Source organism: Sapajus apella, unplaced genomic scaffold (assembly GCF_009761245.1).
Source record: "Sapajus apella isolate SASKATOON/1434 unplaced genomic scaffold, GSC_monkey_1.0 scaffold14, whole genome shotgun sequence".
In the NCBI taxonomy this organism is placed as follows: domain Eukaryota; kingdom Metazoa; phylum Chordata; class Mammalia; order Primates; family Cebidae; genus Sapajus; species Sapajus apella.
Window position 1 is genome coordinate 13,189,908 of NW_022436954.1, and position 18,653 is coordinate 13,208,560.

Sequence of the window (18,653 nt, forward strand, 5' to 3'; positions counted from 1 at the left end):
TGCTAGATATTCAATAAACGATTTTCAAACAGATATATTAAGACAGGCAGAATTTTAAGACAGAAGGTCAAAAACACAGAAGATAGTGGCTATGAGCAGAGTCCTTTTTTTTTTTTTTTTTGAGATGGGAGTTTCGCTCTTGTTGCCCAGGCTGAAGTGCAATGGCATGATCTTGGCTCACCACAACCTCCACCTCCCGGCTTCAAGTGATTCTCCTGCCTTAGCCTCCTGAGTAGCTGAGATTACAGGCATGTGCCAACACATCTGGCTAATTTTGTATTTTTAGTAGAGATGGTGTTTCTCCACGTTGGTTGGGCTGGTCTCGAACTCCCAATCTCAGGTGATTTGCCTGCCTCAGCCTCCCAAAGTGCTGGGATTACAGGCATGAGCCACCATGCCCGGCGAACCATAGTCTTAGAATCATAAGAGGTGCTATTAAATCTCAGTTTCATCATTTCCTAACTACATGCCTTTGAACAAGACTTAGCCTGAGTTTACCATATACAGTTATTGTGAGAATTAAATGCCTGCAAAACTCTTAGCAGACTGCCTATGTTCCCAATTATGTTAGTTACTGTCATTACTGTTGTCAGAGTTGTTGCAGACAAGAAAGCAAGATAGGGGCTTTAAATATCACCTGCTTCAATATTAAGGGACAAGAGCTCCCATGGCTCCTGTACCAGCCAGCTATTGCTGTATAAGTCACTGTTAAACTTAGCAGCTTCAAACAGCAACCCTTTGTTATTTCATGTAAGTTTCAGGGTTGGCTGGGTGATACATGGATTGCATGAACAGTCCCCAATTAATGGCTCTTTGCCCTGTAACTTTGCAGTGCTTTTCCAGTCTTACTCTAGGTTTGGTCCTGTGATTTGCTTTTGCTGCTAGGACAGGGGTAAACTTGATGCAAGCAGGGGTGTAAGAAAGAGACTGCCTGTTTGACCCTTTTCCATTACAGGCTAGCCTGCTAGATGGACATACAAGACATGTAGAAGAACCAAGTTGTCCTGGTGTCCTGGCTGAAGCCACAGAAGACCAGTCATCCCCTAACCAACCCAACTATACCTTACAGAGGTATGAATGAGCCCAGGAGAAGATCAGCCAGGTCCAGCCCACATCAGCAAATTCACCTAGCCAACCCTGAAACTTACATGAAATAACAAAGAGTTGCTGTTTGAAGCTGCTGAGTTTAATGTGACCTGTTATACAGCAATAGTTGGCTGATGCAGGAGCCATGGAGCTCTTGCCCTTTAATATTGAAGCAGCTGATATTCAAAAGCAAAGGAAAGGTTTGGTATGGTGGCTCATGCCTACAATCCCAGCACTTTGGGAGGTTGTGTTAGGAGGACTGCTTGAGCCCAAGAGTTAGAGACCAGTCTAGGCAACATAGTAAGATCGTCTCTACAAAAAATTTAAAAATTAGCTGGGCATGGTGCCAAGCACATGCAGTCCCACCTACTTAGGATGCTGGGGTGGGAGGATCGCTTGAGCTCAGGAGGTTAAGGCTCCAGAGAGCCATGATCTCAACACTGTACTCCAGTCTGGATGACAGAGTGAGATCCTGCCTAAAAAAAATAAAAACCAACAACAAAGGCAAAGCGGAGAAAGTCATGGTCTGCCAAGTTTTATTTGTAGAGTCTGGTGAACTTGAACTAGAGAAAGCTGCAAAAAGTGGCTTGGAGAGCATGGCAGGGCCATGGAGAAGAGCTAACAGAAGTAGGTCCCTCGGCCAGACCCTGAGGGAGCCCTTTTGGTGGAGAGCGGACACCTGAGGCAGGAGGTGGCTGGGGCCAAGTCCAGGAAGACAGCAGCAGGGCTGCAACTGAGAGCCGAGGCTAGAGAGGTAGCGCTCGCTCTAACCTGACCCTGCAGGTCTCAGGCCCTGGGGTCATAAACTCGTCCCATGAAGACGGGGAATTTGTGCTGCTGGTCCCACAGCACGAAGAGGAAGGGCTGCTGCACTTCAAAGATCAGCAAGGTGCGGGCCACAGAGATGGCAGAGGCTGCAGCCGCCTCCACCCCAGTCTCCGTCAGTTCCAGCACTGTCTGGTGCTGCATCGCAGAAACCTGAAGATCTGGGTCCTCTGTCAGCCCACACAGGTTGAGGTCATAAGAAAAGTCGAAGAATTCTAGGGCAATACCAGAGAAAAACAGAATCAGAGGCCAGCATGAAACCCTCAGCGGATGGAGGGTCCTGAATACTCTGCGTTCATCCTGAGTCCCCATGCTCTCTTCCTCCTCCTCCCTTGTTTGCCAGATTACATACTGCACCGTCTGGCCCAGTTCGTGGGATCCTCTATTAGTGGGTCCTACACTGCCACTCTGTCTCAAGAGGTGAGAGGCCTTGTCCCCACCCTCGAAACAACCCTGAAAAATGATGCCATTGCTTCCTTATCTCCCAGGACCTTGGAAGTGAAGTAATGTATCAGAGATAGGACATATATTTAAAAAATGAGATTATATGCAATGCTATGATGCTGTGAAAAATGGGAAAATACACCAGGAGCATCTTTAGCTCCAAATATTAGACCATCTGATATTCGGTCTTGGATCTCAGTTCCTGACACAGAGCTACTAGATCCCCTGGAATTTCTTGGGTCTTAAGAATGCCTTTTGTGTTAATAAGGCTACTTCTGTTGGCTCCCGGATGGGGGCTGGTCACCGGGAAGACCAAGCCATGATTAGAAGCTTCAAACTTTTTCAGCCCCACTCTCCATCCTCTGGGGAGAGGAGAGGAGCTGGAGACTGAGTAATAATCAATCATGCCTACATGATAAGCCTCCTAAAGTACAGGGTTCTGAGAGCTTCCAGTTGGTGAACACATACTTGTACCAGGAAGGCAGCAAACCAAACTCCACAGGATAGATGCTCCTGCACCCAGGACCCTTCCAGATTTTGCCCTATGCATCACTTCATCTGGCTGTTCATCTGTATCCTTTACTTAATCCTTTATATAATAAACCAGTAAACATTAAGTGCCTCCTGAGTTTTGTCAGCTATTCTAGCAAATGATGAAACCCTAGCAGGGAGTGGGAATCTCCAAATTACAGCTGGTTGGTCTGACGCACAAGTGACAACCCTGTCTTGCAACTGACATCGAAAACGGGGGGAAATCTGGTGGGGTTGAGCCCTTAAACTGTGGGATCTGATGTTATTTCCAGGTAGAGAGCATTAGAATTGGATTCAATTGTAGGACGCGCAGTTTGTGTCCCCTGAGAACTAGAGAATTGCTTGGAAAACACTCCCACACCTATTTGGTGGCCAGAAGTGTTGAATGAAAATAAAAAAGAGGTTTTTTTTCCTATACAGAAGGCATATACAAGGAAATGACATCAAGTGTTAGGTGGTCAAGTTCTCTAACAGGAAGTGAAGTGACAGGGCTGGACATGAGATATAAGGTTAAAAAATGAGGCTGGGCATGGTAGCTCATGCCGGTAATCCCAGCACTTTGGGAAGCTGAGGTGGGCAGATCACTTGAAGCCAGAAGTTCAAGACCAGCCTGGCCAACATAGTGAAACCCTGTCTCTGCTAAAAAACAAAAAAATTAGCTGGGCGTGGTGGTGGGTGCCTGTAATCCCTGTTACTTGGGAGGCTGAGGCAGGAGGATCGCTTGAACCTGGGAGGTGGAGCCTACAGTGAGCCAAGATCATGCCATTGGACTCCTGCCTGGGTGACAGAGTGAGACTCTGTCTCAAAAACAAAGAAAAAAACCAAAAAAACAAAAACAAAGTTTAGAAAATGGAGTCTCTGTTGCCTCTCGTAAACTCAGAAGCCTCCAGGCCTGCACTTCCTAACAGCTACTTGCATATGCCATGGCGTAGTTGACTGTTATGCAACGTCTCTGGGGAAAGACATCCATAATTCACCTTGGTTACCTGTCCCACTGTCCCACTGCTTATGTCACAAGGAACCACTGAAAAAACTCAGGAGAGGCTGGGCACGGTGGCTCACGCTTATAATCCCAGCACTTTGTGAGGTCGAGTGGGCGGATCACGAGTCAGGAGTTCGAGACCAGCCTGACCAACACAATTAAACTCTGTCTTTGCTAAAAATATAGAAATTAGCTGGGTGTGGTGCAGGCACCTGTAATCCCAGCTACTCAGGAGGCTGGGGCAGGAGAATCACTCGAACCCGAGAGGTGGAGGTTGCAGTGATCACGCTACTGCACTCCAGCCTGGGCAACAGAGTGTAAAAAAAAGAAAAAGAAAAAACTCAGAAGGGCTGGAGACCTGCACCGGTGTTCTGGTTTGCCTCTGACTAGCTCGAGGATAAATCATGGAATCTTTGAGTAAGTCACATAAAGCTTTTGAGCCTCCATTTCCACAATGATCCAATGGGATAATAGCACCTACCCCTCTAACTTGCAGGATTTCAGGACAAACAAGATTATGGATGTAAAAAATACTACAGAGAATGCTAACTGCATCTTAGGGATCCCCCTTTCTCCTCTGATTGCCTGGGCATAATCCCAAGCTGCCAGAGCTCACCCAATTTCTCCATGACTGACAGCATATCCTGGCTGGTCGTCACTTTGATGCGGGGCAGAGATAGGAGAGTTGGCTGGAACTTGGACATCTCCAGCTTCTTCATGATGGCCTTGAAAACAGAGGGGTTGAGAGCCTGTTCCACATCTTCAAGACGATGTTTCAGGTTCTGGGGTACCAGGATCACCAAACTCATATTGTGGGAGAGCTGCAGTTGCCCCACCTAGAAAATAAGAGATGCACCTTAACAGTCTTCCTACTGCAGCTCTCTCTTGGCCCTCACCCTCTGTGTTACAAAGCCATCCTGCAGTCTGCTGCCACAGTCTGTATTTCAACAAGCAGCAGTCAGACCGAGGCTTCCAGGCTTTACCACGAAATGGGGATACCATCTGGGTGAACAGTGCTGCTCTTACTCTGTGCGGGGGAGAGGCAGAAGGAGGAGCATGAGTTTCTGATCATACCCTGACTCTACCACTGATAAGCTATGTAATATGGGCAAGTGATGTGATTTCTCTGACCCCTGTTCCCTTCCTCCCAAATGTGTTGTGCATGTAGTATATAGCATGCCTAATGAACCACCAGAGTTAGCAGGTCAGCCCCTTTCAAAACTATCCATGGCTCTTCACTGCCTATGATATTAAGTACAAATCTTAGCATGGCATTCAAGATAGTTCACAGGATGATCTTAGCCTACCTTTCTGCTTTGCCATTAGAAGGACTTTCAACTGGTGGCCAGAAAAAAGTATGTAAGAAGTGCAGGATCCATGGTTTAATACAGGGGTTGTCAACTCAGAGTGAATTTGCCTCTCAGTGGACATTTGGTAATGTCCGGAGACATTTTGGTTGTCACAGCTGGGCAGGGAGGATGCACAAAGTGCTACTGGCTTCTAGCAGGCAGAACTAAGGATGGTGCTAAATTCTATAATACATGAGGCAGCCCCCTACAACAAAGAATTATCTGACCCAATATGTCAATAGTGCCAAAGTTCAGAAACCCTAGTCTAATAGGATATGAGACTGTCATGAAATGGTACTCTATAATTAAGGCTGAAAGAACAAAACGAACCTGGAAGAATGCAGAATTCAACTGGGCAATAAAGAAATTAACTGATGCCAGGCACGGCGGCTCACGCCTATAATCCCAGCACTTTGGGAGGCTGAGGCGGGTGGATCACGAGGTCAGGAGTTCAAGACCAGCCTGGCCAACATGGTGAAACCCCATCTCTACTAAAAACTATAAAAATTAGCCAGGCGCGGTGGCAGGCGCCTGTAATCCCAGCTACTCGGGAGGCTGAGGCAGGAGAATCACTTGAACCTGGAAGGCTGAGGCTGCGGTGAGCTGAGATTGCGCCGCTGCCCAGCCTGGGTGACAGAGTGAGACTCCAACTCAAAAAAAAAAAAAAAAAAAGAGAAAGAAATTAACTGAAGCAATCAGCAATCAATTGTTAGAACCTGAAAAATGGCCCAGAAGAAGTAGGTTGTAAGCCAATTTTGACTGAAGAGGATGGACATGGGGTCCCTGTTGACATAGGACTCAAGCGGATTTACTCATTTGAGTAGCATGTGCCTTTCAAGTCCTATGTATGAACGTTGAATCTCTGACCAAAAATTTATCATGCTGTGGTCTTGAATTTTCAAGCCAGTAACCTCAGGGTACCTGAGCTGGTAAATCTCACCCACTTCCTTGGGTAAATATTCTTAAGTACCAGGAAGATTTAGAATTTAGTATGAGAATGACAAAGGAAACCAACTTCATCATGTTAAAACCAGGTGTTAAGTTCAGGGTAACTTGTATGTTTGTTATTTAAAATAGTGACTGTTGGCCGGGCGCGGTGGCTCAAGCCTGTAATCCCAGCACTTTGGGAGGCCAAGGCGGGTGGATCACGAGGTCAAGAGATCGAGACCATCCTGGTCAACATGGTGAAACCCCGTCTCTACTAAAAATACAAAAAATTAGCTGGGCATGGTGGCGCGTGCCTGTAATCCCAGCTACTCAGGAGGCTGGGGCAGGAAAATTGCCTGAACCCAGGAGGTGGAGGTTGCGGTGAGCCGAGATCGCGCCATTGCACTCCAGCCTGGGTAACAAGAGCGAAACTCCGTCTCAAAAAAAAAAAAAAAAAAAAAAAAAAAGAAAATCAAGCATATTAAATTTTTAAAGAGAGCTTGAAATGTTTATGAGAATATTAATTACGCTTGTAATAGAACAAATAGTTTAAAGGAGTTTAATCTGTTCAATATGGCAATTAATTCAAAAACAAATGAGAGTTAGTGTTTTTATATAAAAATCACCCTATTCTTTTTTTTTTCAAGATAGGGTCTCACTGTTGCTCAGGTTGGAGTGTAGTGGCAGGATCTTGGCTCACTGGAACCTCTGCCTCCTGGGTTCAAGTGATTCTCCTGTCCTAGCCTGCCAAATAGCTAAGATTACAGGCATATACCACCATAACTGGTTACTTTTTTTTTTTTGTATTTTTAGTGGAGACAGGGTTTCACTATGTTGGCCAGGCTGGTCTCAAACTCCTGACCTCAGGTGATCTACCTGCCTTGGCCTTCCAAAGTGCTGGGATTACAGTCATGAGCTACTGTGCTCGGCCTATTCTTTTTTTGTGTTTTGAGACAGAGTCTCACTGTGTTGCCCAGGCTGGAGTACATTGGTATGATCTTGGCTCACTGCAACTTCTGCCTCCCAGGTTCAAGCAATTCTGTGCCTCAGCCTCCTGAGTAGCTGGGATTACAGGCATGCACCACAATGCCTGGCTAATTTTTGTATTTTTAATAGAGACAGCGTTCTACCATGTTTGCCAGGCTGGTCTCAAACTCTTAGCCTCAAGTGATCCATATTCCTTGGCCTCCCAAAGTGCTGGGATTACAGGCCACGAGCCACTGTGCCTGGCCAAATTATCCTACTCTTAATGTAGCAAGTTCAGCTTAAAATTAAAAGGCATAGGCTAGGAACAGTGGCTCACAGCTGTAATCTCAGCACTTTGGGAGGCTGAGGCTGGCAGATCACAAGGTCAGAAGATTGAGACTACCCTGGCTAACACAGTGAAACCCTGGCTCTACTGAAAATACAAAAAATGAGCCAGGCATGGTGGCACACGCCTGCAGTCCCAGCTACTCGTGAGGCTAAGGCAGGAGAATCGCTTGAACCTGGGAGGCAGAGAATGCAGTGAGCCAACATCGCACCTCTGCCCTCCAGCCTGGATGACAGAGCGAGATTCCATCTCAAAAAAAAAAAAAAAAAAAATTAAAAGGCATAAGTAAAATTTTAATTTTGCATGTCGGTACATTAAATTAATTATCTGTTTAAACCTCAAGGAACTCTAAATAGTAGCTTTTGTGCACAAAACTGCTCTTCTTTCTTTGGCTTTAAAAAAAAACCTCGGGCTGGGCACAGTGGCTCACGCCTGTAATCCCAGCACTTTGGGAGGCCGAGGCGGACGGATCACTTGAGGTCAGGAGTTCGAGACCTTCCTGGCCAACATGGCTAAACCCTGTCTCCACTAAATATACAAAAATTAGCCGAGCGTAATGGCGGGCGCCTGTAATCCCAGCTACCTGGGAGGCTAAGGCAGGAGAATCACTTGAACCTGGGAGGCAGAGGTTGCAGTGAGCTGGGATTGCACCACTGCACTCCAGCCTGGGTGACAGAATGACACTCTTGTTTCGAAAGAAAAACAAACAAAACGCAAAACTGGCTTAGGGAGATGGAAATTACTCTTCATATTATACCTCCCTTGTGCTTCGAATATTTCTTATCTATACTATATGTCCAGAACGCTCACCTTAACCTGTCACCTCACCTCAATGGCTACAACAGTCTGTTCCCAAGGAATTTTTACAATGATTTTTGGTTTAGAGTTTTGTGTGAGACTTTAAACATATTTTTAGAGTGGAAACACTTGTTCTTATGAATTCAAATGGCTACATTTAAACCTAACTTGTTAAATTCTTTTTTTAATTTTTTAATTATTATTTTATTTTATTTTTAAAAGTAGAGATAGGGTTTCTCCATGTTGGTCAGGCTGGTCTCGAACTTCCAACCTCAGGTGATCCACCCGCCTCGGCCTCCCAAAGTGCTGGAATTATAGGCGTGAGCCACTGCACCCAGCCCACTTGTTCTTAATTCCTACTTTCTACCTAACATACGTGGCTTTAATTAACTATTCCAATTGATTAAAAAAACTCCTATTTATACCTCCCCCCACATATCTTGAATTTGAACAATGCCCTGGACCTGTCACATATATTCACTCTTCTGTGCCTTATCCACGCTATTCTGGTTCTGCTAAATGAGTCATGAATGAACAAATACATTAGATAGGAATGGATGGATGGGTAGATAAATACATGAGTGAATAAATAAGTGAGCAAAGAATGATCAAAAATAAACTCCTTGGCCGGGCACTGTGGCTCACGCCTATAATCCCAGCACTTTGGTAGGCCGAGGGTGTGGATCACTTGATGTCAGGAGTTTGAGACCAGCTTGGCTAACATGGTGAAACCCCGTCTCTACTAAAAATACAAAAATTAGCTAGGTGTGGTGGCAGGTGCCTGTAGTCCCAGCTACCTGAGAGGCTGAGACATGAGAATTGTTTGAACCTGGGAGGCAGAGGTTGCAGTGAGCTGAGATCGTGCCACTGCACTCCAGCTTGAGTGACAGAGTGAGACCCTGTCTCGAAAAATAATCCTCCCAATGAAGTCTTCCCGCCACTTTTACTAATTGAGTAGCTCCCTTTGGCACCCTCTATTTCATTCATTCATTGATTCAGCAAACACTGAATGAGCACCTATTACAGGTGGCATTGTTCTAGGCGCTCCAGATACAGAAAGAAACAAGACAGGTCCCTGTATTCAAGTAGAGAGACAATATCTTAGTGAGACAGACAATATCCGAAGCAAATAAATGATATAATTTCAGATGGTGATGGGTATCATGAATACAATAAAACAGCACTGATATCACAGGGTGAGAAGGAGGCTACTTTAAAGGCGAGAAGACTTTTCCACCAAGGTGACCTCTGAGCTGACACCCAATTGACCACAAGGAACAAGCTTTGTGACGATCTGAGTCAAGAGGGATCCAGGCAGAGAGGAATGCTAAGGAAAGCTCCCAACGTGGAACCAAGCCTGGCACGTTCCAAGAACAGATCCTTTGTTTCTTGGCCAGGTCCTGAGACATTGTCTCTCATTGTTTTCTACCCCATAGGTCTGTGTTTTGTCGTCCTAACAAGGTGGAAACAGCTGGTAACTGGGCATGAGGTAAAATACTAATTGGAATCCACTGGGTTCCATATTTCGTCTTCTCTCCCTCCCCACTCATCAATTTATATTGTTCTATTTCTGCTAAGGCACTTAAGCCATTTAACACATGTGCGCACACGCACTTACCACATATATGCATGTACAAGGATATCCTTATACACGTGTACACATACATAGGCATGCTGTACAAGGTACACACATACACACAGGACTTGTTAAGCCACCAGGGTCTTCTGAGGAGTTGACTGGAAAAAGAAACAGATGTGTAGAATAGGAACACGACTCACATTTTGCCATTTAATGTAGGAGAGGTACATGAAGAAACTTGAGAATCCTGTTTCCAGCCTAAAATATACAATGCCTGCCTTGGCCAAGGCTAGAGAAAGGAGAAGGAGAAAAGATAGAGTGAAAATACAGATGGAAGGGGTAGAAATGATGAATTTGTATGCGTGTGCCCCAAAATGATGGGACCACAGCAAAAAAAAAGTCAGGAGACTCAAGTGGGTCTCACACAGGAGAAGGAAAGGTCAAGAACTTACCTTGGCCTTCAAAGTTTGGTCAATGAAATGGGCCATAGGGTACTTCTTGCTGTTCATCATGAGCACTTTTATAATTGAGTTTTTGAAGTGAAAGGGTTCCATCCTGGTTTTGGTGGGATCAAATTTTGTCTTCCACTTGGCTAGAGGGAAGAGGTGGGGAGGGTTGCTCTAATGCAGGTAGGGAAAGGATCAAGAGGAGCTAAAAGCCTTGTTAGCAGAGAGTGGGGCAGGGACATTGAGATTGGATTGTAGAGCTTGGGGTTAGGCGAGGCTTTGAAGCCAGGAAGGGAAGAAAGACCCAAAATGGGAAGACCAACTGGCCAAGTGCCCCCTTACCACTCAGGTAGACAGCATTGAGGAGGACAAGGCGGGTGTCAACGGGCAGGCTGTCTAGCAGCTGGCTGATCTTGTTGTTGGTATTCTGGGCCACCCAGGTGTTGATGAGCTCCAAGTTGGCATCACTGTTGTTGCCCAGGCCTCTGGGGCTGCTGCTGTACAGGCTCTGAGAGGCATTCACGAAGGTGTCCCTTATGGCCAGGTCTGGGGGTATGTTGAGAAAGGGAGGCATGAGTCTCCTAAACATGTCGTTCCCTTCCACGAGCAAGATTTGAGAGTTAGCGTGCCTCCCATGGCTCTGTCTGCTCACTCTAGTGAACATAGCATGGCAGAGCAGGGTCCCGTCCACTCCTCTTACAGATGTGGCAATGAAGCTCAAAGAAGGCAAACCCAGAACCAAGAACAGGAGAAGTAGCCCTGGGCCCCTGCTGCCTCCGCTTACTATGTGACTATGGCTCAGCAAGATAATCTTTTTGAGATATTAACTTCCGGCTGGGCGTGGTGGCTCACGCCTGTAATCCCAACACTATGGGAGGCCAAGGCGGACAGATCACGAAGTCAGGAGTTCCAGACCAGCCTGACCAACGTGATGAAACCCCATCTCTACTAAAAATACAAAAAATTAGCCAGGCATAGTGGTGCGTGCCAGTAATCCCAGCTACTTGGGAGGTTGAGGCAGGAGAATCACTTGAATCTGAAAGATGGAGGTTGCAGTGAGCCACACTGTGCCATTGCAGTTCCAACCTGGGCAACAAGAGCAAGGGTCCATCTCAAAAAAAAAAAAAAAAAAAAAAAAGGGAGATATTAACTTCCATTTGCCTCTATTTTCCCTCTTTTTGTCCTTAATTCAGCATGGAATAGACTCTGTTTCCTGACCTTGGTGGAAGTTTGTGACAAAACTTCCTGACTTTTGCTCTCCAAAAACCTTCGGTCCACTGGAAAAAAAAAAAAGCATTTGGCCGGGCGAGGTGGCTCATGCCTGTAATCTCAGCACTTTGGAGGCCAAGGTGGGCAAATCACCTGAGGTCGGGAGTTCAAGACCAGCCTGACCAACATGGTGAAACCCCATCTTTAAAAAAAAAAAAAAAAATCATTCAAAAGATAATTTTTCCAGGACTAAGTAGATTAAAGATATATTCCCAGCTGGGCATGTTGGCTCACACCTGTAATCTCAGCATTTTGGGAGGCCAAGGAGGGGGATCATTTGAGGTCAGGAGTTCAAGACCAGCCCGGCCAACATAGTGAAACCCCATCTCTACTAAAAATACAGAAATTAGCTGGGTGTGGTGGCAGGTAATCCCAGCTATAATAATCCCAGCACCTGTAATCCCAGCTATTTGGGAGGCTGAGGCAGGAGAATCACTTGAACCCGGGAGGCTGAGGTTGCAGTGAGCTGAGATCGTGCCACTGCATTCCAGCCCTGGGCGACAGGGAGAGATTCCGTCTCAAACAAACAAACAAAAAAGATATTTTCTCAGGCTTTGCTGATGCCTAAGTACAACGTAAGACCAAGAACCTTCCTTGGCACAGCTCCAGGGTGCAGCTAGATGGGAATAGAAGCCATAACATATTGAATGTTGTTACATTTTTCTCCAACCTAGCCAGACAGCAGATAAAGCTGAGTTATAGCTTTGTAAGTAATAAATAAGTGCAACATTTCTTGAACTCCTCTGAGTCATATTTTTCCCACATCTAGAAGGGGGTATTTTTTAGATGATGGGGTGAGAGGTGAATTTTTTAAATTTATTTTTGTTTTTTATTTTTATTTTTTAAATTTATTTTTATTTTTTAGAGACAGGGTCTTACTCTGTCATCCAGGCTGGAATACAGTGGCATAAACATAGCTCACTCTAACTTCGAATTCCTTGGCTTTAGCAATCCTTCTGCCTCAGTCCTTAGTAGCTGGAACTACAGGCATGCACCACCACACCCAGATAATTTTTAAAATTTTTTGTAGACATGAGATCTCTCTATGTTGCCCAGAGGCTAGTCTTGAAATTCTAGCCTCAAGCAATCCTCCTATGGCGGCCTCTCAGTGTTGGAATTACAGGTACCACTGCACCAGACCTGAGTATTGCTTTTGTAGCTTTAAACAACAACAACAACAACAAAAACCGCACATTAAAAGGTGTTTCCCTTTTTTAAAAAAGGGAGGTGGGTAGATTAGTTCGATGGTTATCAAACGTTTTAAAGCAGGAGAACGGTGGGTTTTTGTTTTGTTTTGTTTTGTTTTTGAGATGGGAGTCTTGCTCTGTCACCTGGCTGGAGTGCAGTGGTGAGATCTCAGCTTACTGCAGCCTCAGTCTCCCAGGTTCAAGCAATTCTTCTGCCTCAGCCTCCTAGGTTCAAGCAATTCTTCTGCCTCAGCCTCCTGGGTAGCTAGGATTACATGCACGCGCTACCACAGCTGGCTAATTTTTGTATTTTTAGTAGAGACAGGGTTTCATTATGTTAGCCATGCTGGTCTCGAACTCTTGACCTGAGGTGATCTGCCCGCCTTGGACTCCCAAAGTGCTGGGCTTACAGGCATGAGCCACCATGCCCAGCCCCATCCTGTACCCAATTTTTTTTTTTTTTTTTCAAATAGAGACTGGGTTTTGCCACGTTGCCCATTCTGGTCTTGAAGGCCTTGGCCTCCCAAAGTGCTTAGCATTACAGACGTGAACCGCCCCTGCCCAGTTATTTTTATTCTAAAGGAGTTAATGAATGCAAGAGACTTGCCTAAGGTCTCACTAGAACAACAATCCAGTTCCTGGAGTCACCTGACGCTCCTGCCAAGGTCTTCACCTGCTCTGCAGTCCATCCCTGATACTCGAGCTCCAATATTCCCCCTGTCCTTTCCCCAGTGCTGGGACCCCCTTCAGAGTCCTCTCAGGACCTTTCTCTGCAGACACTGCCCCTTCCTGGGTACTCACCTGGGCTGTGGAAGATCTGAGAGACTGAGGTGACTCCTTTGGTTGTAAAGGCCTTCAGGGCCTGGTGGACACAGGTGAAGTCCTTGGGGTAGGAGAGGACGCTCTCCAGGTTTGTTTTGGTGTTGTCCCCAGCCCCTGCAACAAACGGCAGAGATTAAGGGTACCTGCAGGATGAGTTGGGGATGTTTCTTGGGAATGAGGGTTGGGGACCAGGCTGGAATGGAGGGTGTTCTGTGCTTTGGAGGGGATCACAGATCATCTGAGCTGGAAGTGTTTCTTTTCTTTCTTTTTTTTTTTTTTTTTTGAGAGAGTCTTGCTCTGTTGCCCAGGCTGGAGTGCAGTGGTGCAATCTCAGCTCACTGCAATCTCCAACTTCCAGGTTCAAAGGATCCTCCCACCTCTGCCTCCCAAGTAGCTGAGACTACAGGCATACACCACCATGCCTGGCTAATTTTTGTATTTTTAGTAGAGACAGGGTTTCAACACTTTGGCCAGGCTAGTCTTAAACTCCTGCCTTGGCCTCCCAAAGTGCCAGGATTACAGATGTGAGTCACCGTGCCTGGCCAAGAAAGATTCTGTAGCCTTCTTAGGATTCCCCCTGGGGAGTGATAGCTCACTCTCCACTGCTTGTAGTGATTTGTTTGTGCCATTCCTAGGGTAATTACCCAATGGGACTTGACAGTAATCCCTCAGGATGGCAGAGGATCCACATTTTTTTGACCTCCCACTAAGTCAGGCACTAGGCTATCTGCTTCTTAATCTTTTGAGGTAGATAGCATCATCGCTATTTCACACAAGAGGAGTCAAGGCTCAGCGTGCTTACAGTGATCTGCCTAAGGTCACAGAGCTGGAAAGCCATAGTGCCACAATCTATTCTAGGTCTATCTCTGATGATTTCATCTTTTTTTTTTTTTCTTTTTTGAGACAGTCTCGCTCTGTCGCCCAGGCTGGATTGCAGTGGTGTGATCTCAGCTCATGGCAACCTCCACCTCCTGGGTTCAAACAATTCTCCTGCCTCAGCTGCCCAAGTAGCTGGGATTACAGGCATGCACCAGCATACCCCACTGATTTTTGTATTTTTAGTACAGATGGGGTTTCACCATGTTGGCCAGGCTGGTCTCAAACTCTTGACCTCAGGTGATCCACCCACCTTGGCCTCCCAGTGTTGGGATTACAGGCATGAGCTACAGCACCCGATTTCATCTTTCTTATTACCTCTCCTTGCTGTGAAACATGGTTAGTGGCTGGGACCTTATTTTACATGTTCTTGTACAGTCATAGGGTTTTATAAGCAATCGTGCCTATTAAATCATTGTTAAATGATGGAGTGTTCAAGAATCAAAGGATACATCCCTCTACCCCACCACTATATATAACCCATTTTTACAGCTCTTCCCAGAGGCATGGTTTTGTAAGTGTCTGGCTTGGTGACCATCATGGGAGTGTCGAACAAATGACGTGGAAAGAATTCAGTCAGGGTCTTACCGAGCAGGACCTGGGTGAGGAGGCTGGCGATGCTGAATGGGGAAAAAACCATGTTGGTCTCTGCCTTCTTCATTGCTGAGAAGGCGTGGTAGAGTTTCAGGGAGAAATCTATCAAAGCATCCCCCAACATGGCCTCTGCTGAATGACTCTCCAAGTCAGAGCAGAGAGTAACAGGTCCTGGGCAGAAGGGCCCAGTAGTGGGCTGGGTAGGAGAATCTGTGGGAAGCTGGGTAGTTGATTGGGTGGGTTGGGGGGTAGGTTCGGTGGTGGGTTCATCAGTGGTGCTAGCTGTTATTTTGGTGGCTGAATTGGTTGTTGAGTTGGTTGTCGGCATGGCTGGATTGGTTGTTGAGTTGGTTGTCGGCAGGCTGGAAGTTGCCAGGATGGGTTCAATTAATGGACTCTTGGAGATATCTGCCACTGTTTTCTTCCCTTCACTTCTCCCTTGTGAACTCTCTGGATCACTGGAGCTGGAGCTGGCAGCAGTTTGATTTGAGGAGGCTGCATCCTGTGGTTCAAGAAACTGAGGTTCATTTTTTCTTTCTATGAGCCACAGTCCCCTAAAATACTCAAAGCAAGAAGAGAAGGGGATGTGGAAAATGTCCTGTACCAGAGAGTAATTTCTGAGACAGTGTGGTGGGTGAGGAGCCTGTCTTAGAACCACCACCACTAATTCCTCAGAGAAGGGGCAATCCATGGTGACATTGGAGGTGCAAAGGAATGTGCTCTGTAGAAGAGGAGGGACAGTCAGGGACTCTGTAATCTCTGACCAATTACTGCCCTGTAGGAAGTTGTTTTCCAAGCAGTGAAGCTGAGTGTCAACTGCCATTTATCTATGTTCTTGTAATTTCCTGTAAATATCTACCTGTTTGACTCACTTGCTTGGCTAATACGGACATTAGAACTTGCGGCCCTTGCTTTAGAACAGTAAATTTTCAAATTGTGGGTTGCGACCCATTGGTGGGTGTGGAAAAACAATACACATTAGAAAGGGAAAGAAGGGAGGGAGGGAGAGAGAAGTAGCATAGGCCAGCGGCTCCAAAACGATTTTGACTCCCAGGGGTATTTTGACTCTGGAGGCATTCTTGGTTGTCATAGGGAGACAGCAGGGAAGATGCTACCAGAATCTAGCATACTACAAAACATCCTAAGATGTAAAGGATAGCCCCTCAGCAGTGAATTATCCAGCCCCAATGTCAACAGATCCTCAGCTCAGAAACCATGCATTAGCCCCATTTCAGAAGTAGAGAAACTGATGCTGACACTTTTTTTTTTTGAGACAGAGTTTTCCTCTGTTGCCCAGGCTGGAATGCAGTGGTGCGATCTCAGCTCACTGCAACCTTTGCCTCCCGGGTTCTAGCGACTGTCCTGCCTCAGCTTCCCAAGTAGCTGGGACTACAAGTACATGCCACTGCGCCCAGCCAATTTTTGTATTTTTAGTAGAGATGGGGTTTCACCATGTTGGCCAGGATGGTCTCGAACTCTGACCTTGTGATCCGCCAGCCTCAGCCTCCCAAAGTGCTGGGATTACAGGTGTGAGCCACTAACTAGTCCAGGGTCTCACAGAAATGGGAGAAACAGCTAGGGGTCAAAACGAGGTCTCTGATTCCAAACTCTCTGCTCATAGCTACATCATCTGCTGAGTATGTGATGCCAACTTGCACATCTCTCGTACTTCTTAGCCTTATTTCTAGTCCACGACCTACCAGACCACTGGGACCTCTCGCTGCTATTGACGCCCACCCAGACCCAGGTATGTTTGCTACCATTCCTCCCTGTCTTCACAGGCCCTGGCCTGGGACCACAGCCTGTGTCACAGCAGCCAAACCTCCCACAGCTCTTTTCTACAGCAAACTCTTCCTTTGATATCACAAAATGTTCCCCATCTCTTTGCCCTATGTGATCCTCCTGCCAAGCCCATTTGGGGGACAGGGTGGGATCTGTTTATTCAACATTTTATAAATCAGGAGGAGCAGGCTGGGAAAAGTGACTTGCTCAAGACCAGGCAGCGCAGCTCCTGCGTGGCCCGCCAAGATTAGAACCTGCATCTGTCAGAGTCCTGAGCTCTTTCCACCATCTACGAGTGCGGGTGCAAGGATCACACTCGCTGATCCCAAGAGGAGAGCTCCTCATTCTCTGGAGCCTGAAGGGTTAATCCTCAGCCACCGCCCCCATCCCGCGCCATTCCTCCTCCCCTTCTCCACCCCCGTCCCCCATCCCACAAGGGACCACATACCCCAGCCAGCAGCAGCAGCAGGAGGGTCAGCAGGGTCAGCCTGGAGGCCATCTGGGCGGCGACGTCAGCGGACCTGCGGAGCCAGCCAGCATCGGAGCCAGCTCCTAGCCGGGGAGCCCAGGGAGCCCGGGGGGGCCCCCACCCCCTCCCCGCGCGGGGCCCGCCCCCATTCCATCCCAAGCCCCAGCCCCTCTCAGCGAATTCCCTCCTCCTCCCTCTCGGGGCCACCTTCTCCCTGGCTCCTCCCTCTGTTTTGTTTTCCCCAAACCGCTTCCCTTTCCCGGCACCGGCTGGCCCTTCCTCTCCCCGCAGGCCCGGGTCTCCGTCCATCTGTTCAGTCGGAGGGGAGGTTTGGGGGCGGGGGGTCCTGCTTTAACCAAACAATGAGGCCAGAGGCGTGGGGGAGGGGAAGTCCAGAGGGGCTGAACACAACAGGCCTGAGGCGGGAGGGGCTGGGGGAGGAGAAGGCAGAAGTCCCAGGTGGAAGCAAACCTATGGAGACCACCGAGATCAAAGGGAGCAGGAAGGCGGGGGTGAGGAGACCCCCTCCCTGGACCTCTTCACCTCACGCTTTCCACCCTACTTCCCACCCTTGCCCAGCACCAAACCTACTCCAAACTCCTGGTCACCAGGCAGCTCCAGTGCAGACTGACTAGAGAGCCCCGCAGGGTCAGGGAGGGTGGGGTGTGGGGGGGGCAGTCTTAGCTATTGGCTGGCCCAGGACACTGCCCCGTTACAAATTAAGGATGATTGATCGCTGGTGTGAGTTCCTGTAAATCAGGATGGGACGAGATGGGGCTGAGTGCTGGGTCCTCCTTGTGCCTCAGGCCAGGAATTTAGCCGAAATCCCCTGGTGGGTGGGGTGAATGGGAAAGCTTGAGGGCAGCTCTCAGCTCTCCTTGCAACCAAAGTTTCCCCGGGGTCTTCATGGGTAACAATAAAAACAGCACGTACACAAAATGTGCTTCGCAATTTTTAAAGGAATGAGCATTTTGGAAATTGCTCTTCTCCCTTGATCCTCAAAGTAACCCTTTGGAAATAGGCCCCATTGTGCCCGTTTGATAGTTCAGAAACTGAGCCTTAGAGCAGTGAAATGTCCCGCCCCGGTCACCCTCATTTGGAGAAGCATCCTGAAGCTGAATCCCTGCTTCCATCTCTTCTGTGCCCTGTAGGTGTTCTGTCATTCTTTGCTCTTAAGAGACCCATAATCTGTAGTTCTGTCTTGTATAACAGACAAGGGATGAGAGGCACCCAGCTCAGAAAGCATTCACCTTAATTAAAAATTAAAAACTGGTCGGTTGTGGTGGCTCACATCTGTAATCCCAGCACTTTGGGAGGCCAGGGTGGGGGGATCACTTGAGGTCAGGAGTTTGAGACCAGCCTGGCCAACATGGGG

The 18,653-nt window shown here is 47.3% G+C and overlaps 1 protein-coding gene across 5 annotated transcripts; it reads right to left on the minus strand.

Annotated features, from left to right (window-relative positions):
- Window positions 1-1,600: 1,600 nt before the first annotated feature.
- Window positions 1,601-18,067, minus strand: SERPING1 (serpin family G member 1). 5 transcript variants are annotated; one of them, XM_032283365.1, is made up of 9 exons: window positions 17,870-18,042; window positions 17,258-17,330; window positions 15,391-15,529; window positions 15,022-15,357; window positions 13,537-13,671; window positions 10,622-10,825; window positions 10,286-10,425; window positions 4,485-4,704; window positions 1,601-2,126 (listed from the first exon to the last, which is right to left on the minus strand). In XM_032283365.1, the coding sequence occupies exons 2-9, from the start codon at window positions 17,306-17,308 to the stop codon at window positions 1,873-1,875; spliced, it is 1,479 nt and encodes a 492-aa protein (XP_032139256.1). In that variant the 5' UTR covers window positions 17,309-17,330; window positions 17,870-18,042; the 3' UTR covers window positions 1,601-1,872. The 5 variants fall into 5 exon arrangements, with proteins under 5 accessions (XP_032139256.1, XP_032139254.1, XP_032139255.1 ...); XM_032283364.1 differs by having other exon boundaries at window positions 1,614-2,126; window positions 15,022-15,349; window positions 15,380-15,529; window positions 17,870-17,994; XM_032283366.1 differs by having other exon boundaries at window positions 1,614-2,126; window positions 15,391-15,581; window positions 17,870-17,915.
- Between the last annotated feature and the right edge of the window lie 586 nt (window positions 18,068-18,653).